Below are 18,709 nucleotides of genomic sequence, written 5' to 3' on the forward strand. Positions count from 1 at the left end.
ACACACACACACACACACACACACACACACACACACACACACACACACCAGGAGCAGCAGCAGCAGCAGCCAAGTCACATATACCAGAGACAGAACACTTGGATTTTGCAAAGATCTGTGTAACACTTTCTGTGTCTACAGCAATCCATCTGTAGAAGATCCCAACTCTATGAGTTTTCCTTTCATCTTCTTCAGACTTTTCATAGATTTCTATGGATTACTATTCTGTGACAAAATCCTTCCCACCCCTTACTGATGGAGCACAAATGAGTTTGTTTCTCAGATGTAAGCATGAGATTAGCTAGAAACTCAACATTCATCTGAAAAATGCTACACCATTCACCAGGTTTGATAATATGCTATCTGAACTATCTCTCTGCCTCCTGTAGAGAGCCTGCTGTTTCCTAACTACTTTGTGTGATGTTATATGATCATCTTCCGCACAAGCGTGTTGATGCATACAGCTCAATGGGACCTAGTCTAGCACAGACATATGCAGGCGACAGAGATTACCAAAATACTCTGATGCTCAAATTTGCACTCTTCCCACCGTTTCTTGCTAGGTATTTTAAGGCGTTAGTTGATTAAATATCTAGTGCCATTAACTCTAATTTTAACTTCAATTAAATGTTTAGGCTCCATTTAGCCTATGCTCACAAAACAGTGAGTCAAGGTTCTCATTTCCAATGTTTTCAACTGTGATTCTTCAATTGTTTTGTCTATGCTGTTTTGTATATCTGAATGAGCTAATTTATTACAGCAAAAAGAATATATAAGTATCATATTAAAGTTAAAACTCCCATTGGCTGAAAATTTAATTTGATGTCATGTTTTCATGCTGTCTTTGTGGATATTCAGATGATGTGTACAGATATGTGTGTGTGTGTGAAAATTTTTACTCTTTAAAAATTATAACAACAAAAATAATGATTTCAGTTGATATCTGGCTGAATTGGACTTATCTTTCTGACCTTGTAATTTCAGGCTTTTACTTAGACATGAAGATCAATGATCTTAAGACCCCATGGATATTTTAATTTTGAAAGTAACTTAACAGTTGTAGCTGTTGAGCTGCTGGTTCTAAGAGGCAACATGTGTACATCACACATCCTTCTGTCTCTTGGTTACTCTGTGTGATGTTATATGAGCATGTGTAGTCGGAATATCTTGATATCTACATCTCAGTGGGAAGTAGCCTAGCCCTCAGAGAATCCTTATTCAACAAAAATGTTTGGTTTGGGCATAAGCATGGAGATTCTCAATGGAGTGATTCAATGTCTTAGAAGTTCTAACTGAGCTGACACTATTGGTCTACACATGTATCAGTGGCAGATCTAGGGGGCAAAACTTAGAATCAGGGACCTTACATAATCAACCACATTGCAGGTACTTAGTGGTCTGTTATAAGCACAACATTATAGGAAGGAGAAAACATGACAAACTTGAACCTTGTACTTAGTGACCAAACTGTGAATGAACAGTTTGGCTTTTCCATATATTCACTATATAAAATGGATGCACAAAACGTACAAAAAGTCACCAGCATAGGCCATAGGACTTCTCTTAATCAAGGCTTAGCCTCTTCCCAGCCAGGCTGCTCCTCCACATGTAGTTGTTAACCCACAAAGTGTGCACCTCTTCTCATCGCCCCATGGCTCCTTGTTACTTGCTCCATGTGAACGGAGTACACTGCACAACCTTTGGATCCCTGTGCAAACAATTTACATTGCTTCTCTCAAAACATTTCAAATAGATACTTTTTTTTTTTTTTTTTTTTTTGCTGAGGGTCATTTTAAAGTCACTTTTCTAATAGACTAGCCCTTTTTTTCCAAATAAAAAATCAGTACCCAATGCAAATATATAAAGAATATTGTTCCCAATGTTATGACAACTTTAGCTCAACACTGATGGTCACTGCACTTTTTCACCTTACACTGACTACCCAGTCTGAACTTTTGTATTGGCTGCAAGGTTAATAGACAACTAATGACATATTATAGGCAGGTCCCTGGCTCATTTGTGAGGTATTATATGAAATGGGTGAGCATTCTCATACCCCATAAAATGGACTTGCCCGTCCTCCTTATCAACTCCAGGTAGAGCCCTGTATTATAACTGGATATCCCAGAATGGGCATTTTTGATTTATGAAAATGGAACCCTGGGAAAGGGATATAATACAGACTAGATTTATCTGGGGGAAAATGGAGGGAACTGTAAAATGCAGACACATTTTATTGATACTGCAGTGGGGATATCAGGCAGAAATTGAAAGTCGTTATTTGGGATCTGGATCTGGACTAGAAGTAGAGAGAGTCAGGACATGAACTTAGATTGAAGCTCTTCTGTAGGGGCTAACTCTGACATCCTTGAAAGACATCCTTCTGTCTCCCCAACTATATGTTCCCAGCTATCACTTTGAGGGACATAGCAGGCATCCGCTAGCTGCTAAATTGAACCCTGACAATGTTTGTAAGGCAGCACAAACAGTCAGGGAATGAAACGAAGCAAGAACCTATGTGTTTGTTTACTGTGCATGTTTTTTCAGTGTTTCCAGATTAAAAACTTTCATTTGTCAATGACCCAGTGGGGTACAAATGAAAATGCTCCTTCATATCTCTCAGTAGAGAGAACTCCCTTAATCCACTCACTGATGAGATAACTCTGTGGTATTACAATAATCAACTTGCAGTGTATTTTCTATTAATGCTTACAACTGTGGCAGTTCCTAAGCGCTAGGAGACGTTTATTCATTTACATAATATAGTGAGAGACTCTCACCCTTGTGAGACCATCCATTATCTCCCTGTTCCTTCCTGGAAGGATTTCAAATAGATACAATTATATTGAGGGCCATTTAATAATTACATGTCTAAATGACCAAACTTAAAGGAAATAAATATATGCAGTGACCAACACTAACTAAAGTCACTAAATTATAAACATATCTAGGTATTACCAGTGACATTAGGCTTCCTAGCTTCCTCTCACAGCAAAAGTACAATGGTGAGTCTGTGAGATTGGTATGTAAATAGGAAACGTGCTAATGCAGACTCTCCTTGAAATACTTTCTGCATCACTATTAGCTTATGCAGTGACATTTTAAAGTTCTTTTCCCCGTCTGTCCCTTCCTAGTTAGCCACATCATGGCCACCACCAAGGAGAGAAGGCACTGTCTGATCCACAACTTCAAAGAAGTTGGTGAGATTCCTGTTATGAAATTGCAAAAGTTTAGATAATTCATTCAAGCTTGGCTTTTTTTCCCCCGTGCACTTTTCTAAAGAAAATTTAAAGTGTCAAAAATACATATCTTGTGCTCATTATTAAATGCTAAATACCACCGTGTTTTGAGCTGCCTCGTGGCCATTAGAAAGGAAACAGGTGTTCTGATAGATTATAAAGTGTGAGTCAGATGATGTGCAGGACAGAATTTTAATGAAGCTGCTCATGCAGAACTCTGACTGGCCTCTTGAATGTGATGCTCAAGCCCTGAAAGTAGTCTTCAAGACAAAAATCACAGGGATACAACTCAGGAAGCACTCATTAATAATCAACAAGTAAATGGGATGCAGAAAATCATTATATTGAGATGCCTTTGCATTTCAATGCAATTTAATACAGCATTAGCCTCAGGAGAAGGTGGGTATCATTTAAAAGGATGTCCAAGTCTTTATATGTATGCAAATATAGGAAGAATTCCTTTCAATTGCCAAATTAAGTTCTTAATCAAGACTATGTTCAAAGCTAGTATTCTAGGTGTAGCATTTCATAAGAGATGGGGGATAGCTTTTAGGAGTGGCATCAAAGAATCATTATCCGTTACTTTCATTAGGATTGTACCTTAAGATCTGTGAAGAATCAGCCTCACTATCTTTTCTCATTTACACGTCTTAAGATGATATATAAATGATAGTCATTTAGAGTTTTAGGTGTGTGCTCACATTTCAAAAGTAAGTTCTACAATACAAATATCAAATCTCTTTCCATTCTAGGAAACAGAGACTACCCCTTAAGTTACTGGGCATTTTTCATGAACAATCAGTAATTTTGCCATGTATTCAATTATAGACTTTCACCTTTGAGACTCTGGTTATTCTAAGTGGCCAGATCTCAAAGCAGGAAGGAGTCACAGTAGTTTTCTAAGACAGACTAAGGAAGCTATCTATACTCTGGGTTACAGAGTCTCTAAATTCATCTTCCTACCCAGTCCCTGGTCCTCCATGTTCCTTGCCATCAAGGCTCAGTAGAGAAAGTCCACCACTCCCTAAAAGGATACAGAAGTAAGATACTTTCCTTTTAGGGACTCTTTTGAATGCTCTCTTCTGAGCCTACTCCCATCGTTCTGTCCAAGCCTGCCTATTCCCCTTACTCTTATAGTAATATCTCTTAATAAAGCTCCTCCCTGGGTTTTAATGGGATGCTTTCTTCTTCCCTTTAAGACCCCATATTGCCATCTCTGACATAATGTACTGTACATCTGAATACTTTCCTATTTCAACTTCTTATTATTGCTCCAATGGTCAAAGCCCCCTTTTCCTAATAAAATTCATTCCTGAAAGGTAAGTGTGTTTCAGCATCCTTTCCCGAGCAACCAAATCCTCTTGTCAGTGTTTTCATCATTCAGTATTTACTGCTTTCTGCAGAAATCTGTATCACATCTGATTATTATAAACTCTCTCTGCCACCACTTTTTTTTAAAAAAATTAATGTGTATGGATATTGGCGACTTGTCTGTCTATGCACCACTTATGTGTCTAAGTGCCCATGGGTGCTAGAGAAGGGCATAGGATCCTCTGAATCTGGACTTACAGATTGTTGTGATCTGTCATATGGGTACTGAGAGTGGAACCCAGGTCCTCCAGATGAGAAACTAGTGTCCTTAACTGTTGTGAGATCTCTTCAGAGGCACTCCCTTTAGAGATGATTTTCTTTGTATGAAGAGCATAAGGACACAGATATTCTGGTACATTCTTGGACTTGAAATTCAATTATTATCAATATACAATTCTGGAGAAAAATGTGTCCCAAGGCTAGTACTTTAGTTTTTTTACAACAAAAATTACTAAACAGTTCATCAAATGAACAACATTTTGAAATGAATAAAATTCCCTTTGGCCAAATTAATGAATTAATAAAAAATGGAAATTTACTTATTTTTATTTGTCCCAAGTATTTGTAGAAGAGACCAAATATTGGCCTATGATTGACTTTGACTTATCTATCTTCAGAGCAAGACTCTGAAAACTCCCTTTTTGGTATCCTCATGGTATAGTACTTTGTCTCTATAGCCAATAAGATGATTCCAGAAAGAATTGTTTGTATGAAGGAATGAGTGGTAAAGCAAGATACACACTTCTGTAAATAAGCAGTAATAAGAATGCATGAGAAGCCACTCTATAAAATATGTCCTAAATTATGCCTCTTGATTTAAAAAAAATCATATAAAATCTATGAATGATTAGTAATATATATATAACCTATCCATTTTTTTTCTGACACAAATACTTAGTTTTGTATTCCTAATGTTGTAAAGGTCCCAGCCCATTCTACCTGCAACCTGTATCCCAAGCACACTAGAATCAAATGTCATTGCTGCTCCAGATCTGCTTCTGTGCAAGTAGTCTGCAAATCTAGCTGTGTTTAAGTTTCATGCTTAGATGCATTTTGCCAATGACATTATCTACCAGATTTTAAAGGAACTCTGTTTCTTGTGGACAGGAGCCAAAACAACTTTTCTCTCATTCTTATATTTACCTTTACGTTGCTGCTGGCTCAGAGAATTCTCCTTACTGTCACTCAGACACAGTACATGTTTCTATCTCAGCACATATTCTCCTATTTGTAATCACGGCACTTTCTCTGGCTCCAAGCCGAGGTAAGTTCAACCTGTCAGTCCTTGTGGTCATGTGGCAAATCTAAGGATGTTTCTGACACTTCCAAAGAGTTCTCTCATTCCTCTGCAACCTTGCACCAGCTTTCCTAGTAAATACTTGTCAGTTCTTATTTTTAATTATCGCCACTGTTTGGCTTACAGAAATACTGCATTTGACACCATATTCCAAACCTAGAAGCACCACTGGGTGTTCCTTAGTATCCTATCTGTGACAACTAATTCCAAAAGCTCCTAAGAACTTAGTGTGGGAATTTTTTCAGGAAGTCAGTGGATTCTGTCTTCTCTCTATTAACAGGGCTGGCTCCTTTGAAGATGAAAAAGAAGATGGCTTTCACTTTTCTGGAGTTGTGGACTGATATCCACTGGAAATTTTGGATGGATACAAGGAAGAGACTGTGGTTAAGAATGTTCTGATAGAGTGTGAAAGGTTATGTGACCATCGTAACAGAGGAGTTTCTAACTCTGTTTTCAAGGGAGATACATACCACTTTTTTCCTACAGTATAAAATAATGGTACTTTGGTCATTTAAAAGGAGTGGCTAATAGAACCCAAGAACTTTATCTGTGTTCCTACCCAAAGAACTCTAGTTCTAATTCAACTACAGATACCCAGGAGAGCAGGGCCTTAGTCAGCAGGATGATGAGTGCAGCCAAGTCAACACAACATCTGACAATAGGATGTCTGTGAAGGATAAACTGCTTTTCCTCCCAGAGATGTGGCTCCTGAATGTCTACGGTGTGGTATTTTGAGAAACAAGAGAGTCTCTGTGGAATGGCTGAGGAGGAATCACAGGGCATCACTGACTTCCCCAGCTAAGTATAAACACACTTTATTAGAGCTGATAAAGGAACAGACCCAACCCATCCTGCCATGTTCACTTGCTCTAACATAGCCATTCTAGAAGCTTCCATCACTGGCAAGTCTACCAAAGCTAGGGCATAACATGCCAGAACAAACACTTAAACACCTAAGTACTGAGGCCGTGCAGATGATATGCATATTCAAATGGCTTATAAGGCAATTATATGTTTATCATAATACTAAGTTGTGTTTCTAAGAGCCTAATTTAAGCATGCATTTGCTGTTTACCTTCCTTTTACTGAACCTGACGCTATTATTGAAAAGGTATTCTATGTTTTATGGCCTCTAAACATATCTAAGTAAAACACATTTTAATGGCTATGTAAGTAAGTGCAGGCATGGTTTAAAGAGGCCTTTTCAAACCCCACCCCCACCTCCAAGTCCTTGGGTCATATAAGTGACACGCTACTAAGGAAGACAAAAGAGAGCTCGAGGTAAACCGTTATTCTTTGCTTTCTATCAAATTAAATTAAACCCAACAAATGGCCAGAACCCCAGTGGAATGAGTTACAGATTGTATCTCATGCCTATGAAAAATGAGACTTCAGGGAAACCTTTGTGTTTCAACTCCTCCACAGTGAAATCGGACCTTCAAGCAGTCACACCTAGTCCCGTTTTCTTGCAAAATCCAATCCTCTACCACATCTTTATTCCTGTACTAATCAGTTATCATTTAAGGGCACTGACAACCAGAACCGCCCTGCGCCTGCTCTTATCATCCTTGCCTCGCCAGAAGATAGAACACCGCAACTTAAGCCGTTTAAAAATTATAAAAGGAGGAAAAACACAAGAAAACTACTTCATAAAAACAGACACCATAAAGGTTCAGGCACAGGAAAAAAAATTCAATTGCTTTCACTGGGGTTCCATTCTGACATCTGTGCCACTTGAGGACAATGGATAGGCTATATTTTTAAAATAATTTTATAACAAATCTCAGCTGTGTTCAGAACCTAAGAGATGTAGTTAGGAAGCTGAATATATTGCCAAAGAAAGATCAGGGGGAAAAAAAAGACTCTCTTCTGTTCTGCTTATCTAGAAGATCAAGGGGCACCTATGATGAATTTTGTTCTAGCCAATGAGTATGAGGCAGCCTGAGAGTAGGGATTATAAGCTACAGAACGTGAAATAAATGTGATGGCTATTACATACTGTCATAGCCCTTAACATCCTGTGTGAGAATGTCTGCATAAAATGAACTATTTTGACACACTGCTGATCACACACCTTATGGGAAACATTATTCAAAGTACCTATAAAGGTTGACAATGACTTCCAGAATGGCTTCTGTGAACTTCTGCCTCAACTGAGAAAATCTGCTGCAATCCCACACCTCATATGAAAAGCCAGAAATGAAGGCTTTCCTCCTCACTTAATAACCTTGACCCTCACCATAGCGGAATTGACTAAATGTGTGGCTGCAACTCTCAGGCCAGTGTGCCCTTCATGGCGTCCTTTTAATGCTCATGGTAGGCATAATTAATTGATCACCACTCACTCATGGTTTACCTGGCTCATATGTAATGCTCATGCAGAGCTTACTAGGCATACAAGTCAGTTATGACCCATGAATGGAAGCTTGCAATTACAATTCTTGTCCATTTTTCTCTTCAGAGAGGGGAAAATTAAGAGTCAACAAGGAGAAGTTAATTTCTCTCTGCTATAAACATAGTTAATGGCCACACTGGCTGCAACATTCACTGCACATTCCTCTGTGACATTCTGCTTTCTAATCCGCTGCAGGAATTGGTAGAGAAGAAGCATTAAGGCTGATGATTAGTGATGGGAGGAAGACCCTGACCCAGGGAGGAGAATGAAGAAAGCAGCACGGAGTTGTTCCCGGCCCCACCCACTCATGTTCACCTAATGACCTAACTCATCTTTTACACCCTGACTACATTCCTGGCCCCCTCTGGACTATCCTAAAAACCAAGCAATCACTTCTATTCTGACTTCTAAGTCTTTCATTTGTTTTCTTAGAGAAGCATCAAGGTTGATTAGTGCAGGCTTTATTCCGGTTTACCAGATTGTGTGTTACTTAAGGACATTGTGCTCTTCTTACTGACCATTATGTGGATGCTAATTCTTCACCAAGGTACTTTTCTCATTAGCTGTACAAAAGTTATGCGACAAACGGTATAGAATAAACCGTAGAAGGCAGTGAAGACACTATGACTGGTTGGATATCATATTCAAATAGTATTAAGTCCTTCTCTCAAGATACTTTCTAGTATCCCACAGCATAAATACTTGGCATTAATCTCATCACACGTGAGAAAGGGTAAAAAATATGATTTCATTATTGGCACTTGAGAACAGGATGGAGATGAGGGTTACAAATGTATGTAGCAAAATGCTGGGAGCATAGTTATTTTTATCTAGACAATGTGAATCTAATTGTAGAATTTCTCTAGTCCAAATACAAACCAAGGTGGAAGAAAATACAAAACCAAAGTCAGTTTAGATGCCAGCATCTTTTCTTCCCTTTCTCAAAAATTATCGAGAAGGTTTATGATATGAAGCACAAACTCTGGTCCTCTGTATCTATTTTCTTTCTGATTTAAAGTATTCTTTGAGGAGTGATGGTGTTTTTGTAGAGAATAAGGTGAGCTTTACAATAGTTAATGACAGCTAGCTTGCTTTGATAGAACTTAAAAATTGACTAGCTACAGAGCAATGTGCCACAGGGATGCTCATGGATATGATATTATTTCAAGGAAATTCATATAAGTTGGAATAAGGTAAAGTGCTTCTAAGAGATGAGCCTGTACTGCTGCTCGAGAAGGAACGAGTATAACTTTGAAAAATATTAAGATGGAGTTGCGTGTGTGACTGTATATCGTAATATATATATATATATATACATATATATATATATATATATATATGTATATATATATACACACATATATATATATGCATGCATACATATATATATTTGAACCATATATTTCAAATTAAAGAAATGAATTTTTTCTTTGAAAAACAAGCATCAATTAAACTAAACAAGACACATATTTATTGAGAGCCAATTTGTGCTCAGCAGTACTGCAGAAGCAAATTAATGGGACCCACTGAATCACTTTTGAAAATTTAGCAAATAATACCAGTACCTGTGGGAAGACAGGCCGACATGATGGAAGGTAAATACCATCCTTTCTTCACCCTCAGTTTTGCTTCAAGTTTGACTATCACACACTGCTTTCCCAGCTTATTATTTCCAGCATATGGGCTTGGGAGTCAGGCCAATCTGGGTCCAAATTCTTGCTCTGACACCCAACAGCTTTGAGACTGTGTGAGGCTACTAGACATCCCCAAGTCTAGTATGAAGCAATACATAATGAGAACATCTTCATTTAATAGGCTCATTGTTTCAAATGAGGTACTGTAATGCCTGCAGACGGCTTAGCATGGTTCCTAGCACATGATAAGTGCTTAATAGACGTTTCCCCCTTACTACTGTTATCACTAATAGTAATGACCTCTACTAGAAAAGTCAAATATCTTTAATTACCCATTAAATTTCAAATTATTAGATTCTCCTGTGTGTAATTGTTACAAATCAAAATATCACAAGTGGGATAAAAATATAATCCCACAAAAGAATCGACCCAAAGTAAATGCTTTAATTAAGTGCTAATTAAAGGTATCTACCTTAAAACTTGCACTTAAAGTACACCTGTAGAGTGAGTGCAATTTTTCAAGTTAATCCCATCACCATGACATTTTGAATGTCCTCAATTACTCCAAGTAAAGGAAAACAATCTCTAAATAAATCTCCCATGTGAAGAAACAGATTTGATGGCGACTCAAGGGGAAATGAAGCATTATTCTCACTACAATTAGGATTTTTAATATACATACTTTAAGGACAATTAGTCTACAGTCAATGGATATTACACGATCTGACAGTTATGAGCAATCTCCCAAGGTGGTGAAAACGGAGGAGAAGGATGACCTTTATTTGCCATAATGGAAAGCAAAACTCCCTGAGCATTAAAAGAAATGTCACGTATTAGGGAAATCTCACACTTGTGGTACAAAAGCATATACATAAATTAGAGAGAGAGAGAGAGAGAGAGAGAGAGAGAGAGAGAGAGAGAGAGAGAGGGAGAGAGAGGGAATCACCTACTACGGTTTGTTTGGTAAAGTGGACAAAATAAAGGGAAGCATCCACTAACACTTTTTACTTTAATTTATGACAGCCCATAATTATGGCCTATTTCTCGTTCACAATGACAGCTTACAGTGTATGTCTTATAATGGTGTATTTGGGACGGTGACACAAAGGGTGGCTGCCCCACTCTTTCTCCCTGTCTCTATCTTTTATTTCCTTCTCCTTTTAAAGACTGACTGTGTGGAGCCATTAGGATGTGGTTCATAATTTAATTGAGCTGAGGTTTACACTCATAACTAAACAATAAAGTTAAAGTAATGAGTTTCAATCACAGGACTGTAGCACATGGTTTAATTTACATAGATAATTAAAATCACCACCCCTACTGTTCTTCTTTTGTACTTGAAACTGTACTAGCAAGATAGCTAGATATTACCAGTACCCCCTTTCCATTAAAGGGAAATGAAGGACCCACAAAGGGGGTGGGGAGCCATTTTAATCCAATTCACCACCCTCTTCTCAATAGTAAAACTGCTTAAAGTGAAATGCATTTAGGCCAATTGTTTTATAACTTTCAAGTGAAAATTATTCGTATAATTAAGGGAAGTTTGACACACTGGCTGGGTACTCGCTTTAGTAGAAAAGTTTCACATCTGCCTATACTTTCCCCAAGTGCCCTGCAGGAATTCCTTAGTCAGCTCCCCTTGAGTATCTTTATCTGCTGAGTCACAGGCTCCTGCTGTGGGCAGTGATTTCTCATTCCACTAATCATTCACAGGCTATTATTTAACTGCCAGAGTCCCATAGTGGAGTGACAAGTTCTAATTTTATAGCTGAAGGACAAAGAAAGTCTACAGAGGAATAGTCTATGGATTTCATTTTAAAACAAAACGTCCATGTGGATTCCGGCGTCAGACTTGTGTTAGTTGTTATTAGCCATAAACCTCATTACCCATCCAACTATTGCAACCTGCTGATTGTTTTGGTTTGCCACTAGCTTTCCTTGAGCTTTGCAACAAAAGTTCTGCCTAAGCAACATGATACTGTTTGACAGAATTGAAGGAGAAGCCATTATCGCTGATGACACTAATGCCACCATTTGCACGATTTCACTTGGGCCAAGCCAGAGATGGGATGCCTACACTCATTCTGAATTGTGGGTCTACAGTTCCTGACAGGTATTTCAGGGTCCTGCCTTAGTGTATGTCCTACATTTTAGAGAGGTTGAAAATTTCTGTAAGTGATGTATGCTGTGCTATATATAGTACAGGTATCTTTCTAGATGACATTGCAACTTTAACATTTTATTAAATAGTTACACCCATGACAGTCCCAAAATTGTACTAAAGACTGACAAACCTTGTTTTAATAGGGAGTGATGCAGACTTTGAATCTATTGCCCACACCTAGTGAGATGCTTAGGCTGAAAAATTATGTAACTAACATCATTTGTGAATAGTGTTGCTTATGTAGGTTCTGGTGAAAATAGGTTTTCTTTTGATTTTCTGATAGAGAGTTGCTATTCTATTTATCTGAAATCAAGAGATATTTGGCAAGATTACAAATAGCACGAGAAATATTTATAGGTGCATTCTTATACTTTGAGATAATATATGCAAATCTGCTTCAATTAAAAAATATTCTCCTGACAGCTTTTGTCTTTTTTGCTCTAACAATATGGAGTAATAATTAGCTGATATGTTATAGTAGAGTTGATTAATAGTTAATTATATGAAGAAAGATTTAAAAGTTACTAATAAACTAATCTCTTTTTTTTAAAGAATATTTTTTAAACTAATTAAAACATATTAGCTGTGTTCAAACAGTGAGTTTAAGATGTTGGATAACTTTTGATCCCAGAAACTCGTGTCCAGAAATATCTTCAAACACCATGATGCATTTAGTTCTATTTATGAATATTTTAAAAAATATCATTCATATTCTGTAATGAGAAATTAAGAATTCAATGAAGTGAAGCAGATATATGGATGGTTTTAAAGAGTCCCTTTGTTTTTCTACACTCATTTACCTTAATAATGGGATTTGGACTACAGAAAATGGAAAAGAAGTCAGGTAACCCTTAAGCATCATTATACCAAATGAATTCTATCACTGCATATGTGACTGGATTGCCCAGTCTTATTTACTAAAAATAGTTTTATATATAACTTTAGATATCAGTGTATTTGTAACAGCAAAACGTCAAGTTATTTTTCTTTACTGAGTGGCATTGATCTGTGGTCCAGTTGTTTTTGTTTCCAGCCTGAACTAAAAACTAAGTTTCATAGTTAGTTGTAGTTAGATCAATCCTTTCTAAATTATGCACAATGCGGGCATCCCAGAAGAATCATAAAGATGTTCACAAAGAGGCAGAAAGAGTAACTGCAACTGTATAAATTTGCTACTCCAGTTATCATTATTCTAACCATATGCTAATAACCCAGTCAGTTTTCTGGATTCTAAAATCATCTCCTAGAGCATCTAAGTGGAACATGACTCACTAGCATAAGAACACAGTGTGGCACCACTACTGTATATCAAAGAATTCGTGTCCTCATCAGTCACTCCCGTGTTATCATTTCTGTCTGGAATGCTTCTTTTCACTTGTCCCATAAATAAGTGCCACTCAAAAGTTTGCAGCCTGATTTTTAACCATCAGTTCCATATACTAAATTTCTTTTTGTCCAAGATCTAACAATTTCTTACCGACTCTTTGTTTTTTGGTCACAGAATCTGTGAAAATGAGTAATTTCAAATCTTTCATGGGTTTGAACTTTCTGTTTGCCTCCTTCATGTTTCTGATGTGAGTTGATAACATTTAACTAGGAAATGAATATTCTTTGTACTAATGAATGAATGAATGAATGAATGAATGAATGAATGCTCAGTTCCTGTGACACTCATGTCATATGTATCTTATGACATGCCTAGATTTTGAATACATGAACTATTTTACTAACAACATATTTACTCTACACGTTTAATGCCCTCCCTCTCAGCTAGCATTGGCATGACAGCTGACTGACAAAGCAGTATTTTTCTTTGTTCCCACATTTTTTTTCTGTATATTTTAAAAGTACCTGAGCTTTCAACAGCAAATTTGCAAAGAACTAAGTAATAGTTTATACTACTACTACCACTAGTTTATCACACATTTTTCAGCTCTTGTGTGAAGCTTCAGAAAATGATATAAATGGAAGAATAATCATGGATATTATAAACATGTTTTGCATTTGAGTAATTTGCACATGTTAAAGATTTGATGTAACTAATAATTCATCAGCCTTTTCCACATGCAAAGCAAGAAAATGATAGCATCAGTTTGAATATCAAACACAATGATGGCGAGGCAGCATTCAATCATCCATGCTAATGGAATAGATACAATCATCCCCACCAATAAAGGCACAGCTCCTCTGCGCCTCTGGTTTGTTCTTTCCTTTAGTGCCCAGGAGATCTGATGAAAAAAAAAAGGTGGAAAGATGAAAATGACACTTCTCTTTTTGTCTCTGGATGGCTTCTTCCACTGTGGTCACTCAACAGAGTATGAGAAACGTCCTTCAGAGAAAAAGCAAAAAAATAAAATAAAAATTAAAAAAAATTAAAAAGGATAAAGAGTGGGGGAGAAAGGTAAAACAAGTTTGGAAGGTTGGAGTGGAAGGATCACGGGCTCAAGGCCAATGTTTGCATCTCCTGGAGACTCTCTGGGAGCTTAAAAAAAAGTGCTAGGAATTCTGCTCCATTGTAGGACACCTGCCACCCATGTATGCTGTCCTGGGTTCAATGTCTACAGCAAAAGCAAAACAAAATTTAAAAATCAGACAGGGACCTCACCAGAGAGACTAATGTATAGATATTATCAATACATCCTGAGATATTTCATGAGGAATTTTTATTTGGAAGACATTCTATACCACCTAGCAGAGTTTCTAGTAGCAGGAAATATGGTGACATTTATTCTGGATCATGTCCAACAACTAGAGACAGGTCTCATCTCCATATTATCCAGGGGCAGGAACAAGGTTCAGCAAAGTGGCCAGATTTTCATGTACACACTCCTGTCTGTAGAATCGCTCAGTGTTTCCTGCTCCTCCATCTCCAAGTGGTTAAAGCAATATTTCTTCCCATGAGATCCGTGTAATTTTTCATTATATAGTTTGAAATCAAGCTCTCGTCTTAGAAAACAGAAACAGAAAATCAACATCGTGAAATATTATAGATTTTGCATGTCTAAATAGCTGTGATGAATTAGTCACAGTTACAATGAACTGTAGGAAAAATCTACAGGCAATATATTGCTTTTGCAATTTTTATATTAAAGTAAAAGAAAACCCTCAAGTAATATTATATAATAAATTATTGTAACATTGGTTGGTGGTAAAGGTAATTTAAATAAGATTAATTTAACAACCTTTAAATATCAATAAGTAATAAATATCTTCATGCATGGGGGTCCACATTTCACTTTATTTAGAAATAATGAATAATGCTAGTTACCTAATATAACCCTAATAACAGAATAGGAACCCTCTGCACTTTAATAATTTCCATTAGAGGAAATCAAGTACCTCTTCCATTTGACAGAAGCTGCATCTGTTCTGTATTAAGAAGCAAATGTGCAGAAGTTTCCAGGTTAACTTGGCAAAGGATAAACAAAAGGGCACCAAGCAAAACATGCAGACAGACAATCCGACCAAATTTGAGGCATTTGCTTTTGCATTGAGAATTTCTGAAACCTAAAGGGAAGAGCTACCAAGACCCAGACATAATTTGCTTTTGATGGTGAGGTTCAGGTGCCTTTGGCCATTTACTTAGTGGTATTTATTTTCAACACTCCCAATAGGAAGGATGTTAGTCTCCTAACCAGTGTGGTTGTCTCAAGCCTTAAGTTACCACCTCCATTCCTGTCTTCCTCTTTCTTTTCTCGTTCCTTCCCTCACACCTCTTTAAGAGCCCAGTTTCCATGATGGTGCTGTCTGGGTGGAGAATTTGTCGTGCAAGTAAAAGGAAGCCTGAAGAATTGTATGTGTTGCATAGTCCTAATGACCTTTCATTCAATGCTTTGATTTTTAATAAAAATTTATAATAATTGCAACGATTTTGCATTATGTGACTCAAATAGGGTTTTTTGTCTTCTTTTAATTAAAAAAAATTTTTTTTGACATAGAATTTCAGCATGTAGCTGAGAAAGACCTGAGACTCAACACTCTTCCTTCCTCAGTCGCTTTATTGCTGGGATTGTAAGTACACTTGGAAAAGGTCTTTTTAATTTTTAGCTGCTTATTGTACTTCTAAATGTTTCACGATAAGAACAGATTACTTTGATTTATAAAAGGCAACAACACATACACCCCCGTATATTATTCTTAATCTTAGGCCTAGAAAGAGAGAAAGGAAAGAAAATTTAGTTAGGAAAGTTGAAGCAGTGGATCGTAAGTTCAAGGTCCACCCTAAGAAATTCCTGAAGAAAACAGTCTTGTGCATCTTACATAAATAACCTGCACTCAGTGAAGAAGTGGGTGTTACTTAATTCAGGGACTGAGGACTAAGGAAGGTGAGCCGGGTCTGAATCAATGGTCAGCACTACAGCGGGGCATTTGTTCAGAAGAGGGGAGAAGTGACAGCCATAACCATGGAGAGCCAAACTGAAACACAAGGAGACTAAACAAGTGCAGGAACTAACTCTTGACAAGTGGAGTTTGAGGTCAAACCTGGAAAAGAACCTTCAAAAACAAGGAGGGATGGTTGCTCAGCCCCATGTATTAAGAAGGGTGAAGTGGACTTTGAAAAAACAATCTAGTTAAACAAACCAACCAATTCAAACAAAACACAACTTCTGTGGAGAGATTAAGGAAAAGTATGTTGATATTATTATTATTTTTTTTTAAATCTGTTTCAGGCTGGAGTAATGGCTCAGTGGTTAAGACCACTGGCTGTTTTTCCAGAGGTCCTGAGTTCAATTCCCAGCAACCACATAGTGACTCACAACCGTCTGTAATGGGATTTGATGCCCTCTTCTCGTGTGCATGAAGACAAAGTACCCATATTCATTAAATAAATAAATATTTCAAGAAATCTGTTTCTTGTGTATTAGATAAAAGATGTATTGTTAAAGTTGTCCTCAAGGGTAGTGTGCAAACCCTCTGGAGGTCTGTTAAAGAACGGCTTTCTCATTATTAGCGGACATATGAATGTCCAACACAGACTGTAGAGCAGAAATTCTCACCTGAAAGAAATGCAGTTATCCATGGACAACACATCATGAAACAGTAGTTCCCAAGGGAGCATCAGTCACGTTAACCAAAACCAACCATTCAGCTGCATGTCTCCCCAGCCCGATGGGAGAGAACTTGAAAAGAGAACAGACTTAACCATGCAAACTGCAGAGTCCTATTATAACTTAAATATGCCATTATAGAGAGACATAAAAACACGTAAGATGGAGCTCAAGGAAGAACTGAAAATAACCAAGCTTCTCTGCGTTGTTTATCTGATGAATATTAAAAGTTGTAGCTGTGTGAAATAGCAGTTAAAGAAAATGAAGCAAATAAATAGATTGGAAAAAACTGTAATTTGGAAGTGGCATTTTATTTGTGTCTGGAGCATACACTGCATTTTTCTTTCATTAAATCGCTACATGCGGTTTCCTCGTATCTACTCATCCTATTAGTTCTGCCCATTCACAATTTGACCACTTAGTCCTGATTCTTCAACAAAAAGGAAGAAGTAGGTTACTGAAGTCCATGCACCACAGACTGTAGATACACTTAACTCAAAATTATCAGTGAATCCCTCTCTGTGGCCACCATGTACCATACTACCACACTCACACTCTGACACTGCCTTAGGTGAATATGTGTCCTGGCCATATTACAAGTGAAAGGCTGTCAGAGTTCATCTCAAAATAAAATATTCTCAGTATATCTTAGAGGCCCCAAAATATCTGGAGCAAGCACCATGACCCAGTAATAGGTAAAAATTTTGCTTCCGAGTTCCCCACCATCTTTGTCAAATGTCAAGTTTAAGAAAAATGGTGACTCTTAAGACAGTGTGACAATTACACAAACAAGAACAAAAGCCAAGCAACCATTACCTTGATAACTGAATACATATTCCTAAGGATTAACACTCAAAACTGAAATAAGATAGAGGGTGTGGGAAATTCTAGTTCCTAACAGGTTCTCCAAAACTTCCTAAAAAAGAAGCAGGCAGACGAGTTAATGTGTTCTTGAACTGTTTCAACCTGGTCCAGGAAACTGACGACCTTGTCATTGCTGAAGTCAAATGAGTATCATAAAAATGAGCAAAGGGTGAGCAGGAAAAGGAGATGAGAGGAGAATGTGGGAGGTGGGCATGGGAGGACAAAGTTGGTATAAGACGACAGATAAAATGCACACAATTTAAGACCAGGACTACTAAACAGGCACAAATTCAAATAAATTTTCAAATGACATGTGATGAATACTGCCACCACATGGAAAACTGACAGACATGTATTAGGAGTCTGTGCTTATGGTCACCAGATATTGGCTATTTGGTGCTAATTGTTATCATAGAGAAGATAGACAGAGGTTCTTGTCTTTAAGAGAGGTTTAAAGGTCTAGTCTGAAAGGCAAGTGCTCACAATGACTGTAACATTATAAACCAAGAGGTTAGAACATGGAAACTGGTGTCTTGAACAGAATCATACACACACACACACACACACACACACACACACACACACACACACACATATCATAGCAGTTTGAGAGTGGGGGAAACAGGAAGATCACGGGAAAAGGAGAAAAGATACAAGAACTAAATTAAAACAATGCCTAAAGCTTAGATATTATGGG

The 18,709-nt window shown here is 37.4% G+C and overlaps 1 protein-coding gene across 5 annotated transcripts in view; it reads right to left on the reverse strand.

Annotated features, from left to right (window-relative positions):
- The window catches only part of Tenm2 (teneurin transmembrane protein 2), a 939,787-nt gene that overhangs the window by 733,924 nt on the left and 187,154 nt on the right, over positions 1-18,709 (reverse strand). The window contains exon 5 of one of the 5 annotated variants that reach the window (XM_028756456.1): positions 18,086-18,127. The exons of the other annotated variants lie outside the window; for them this stretch is intronic. Within the exon in view, the coding sequence (XP_028612289.1) occupies positions 18,086-18,127 (42 nt within the window). The remainder of the gene's footprint in view (positions 1-18,085; positions 18,128-18,709) is intronic. 5 annotated transcript variants of the gene reach the window in all.

This window comes from Grammomys surdaster, unplaced genomic scaffold (assembly GCF_004785775.1).
Source record: "Grammomys surdaster isolate TR1022 unplaced genomic scaffold, NIH_TR_1.0 126121, whole genome shotgun sequence".
NCBI lineage: Eukaryota > Metazoa > Chordata > Mammalia > Rodentia > Muridae > Grammomys > Grammomys surdaster.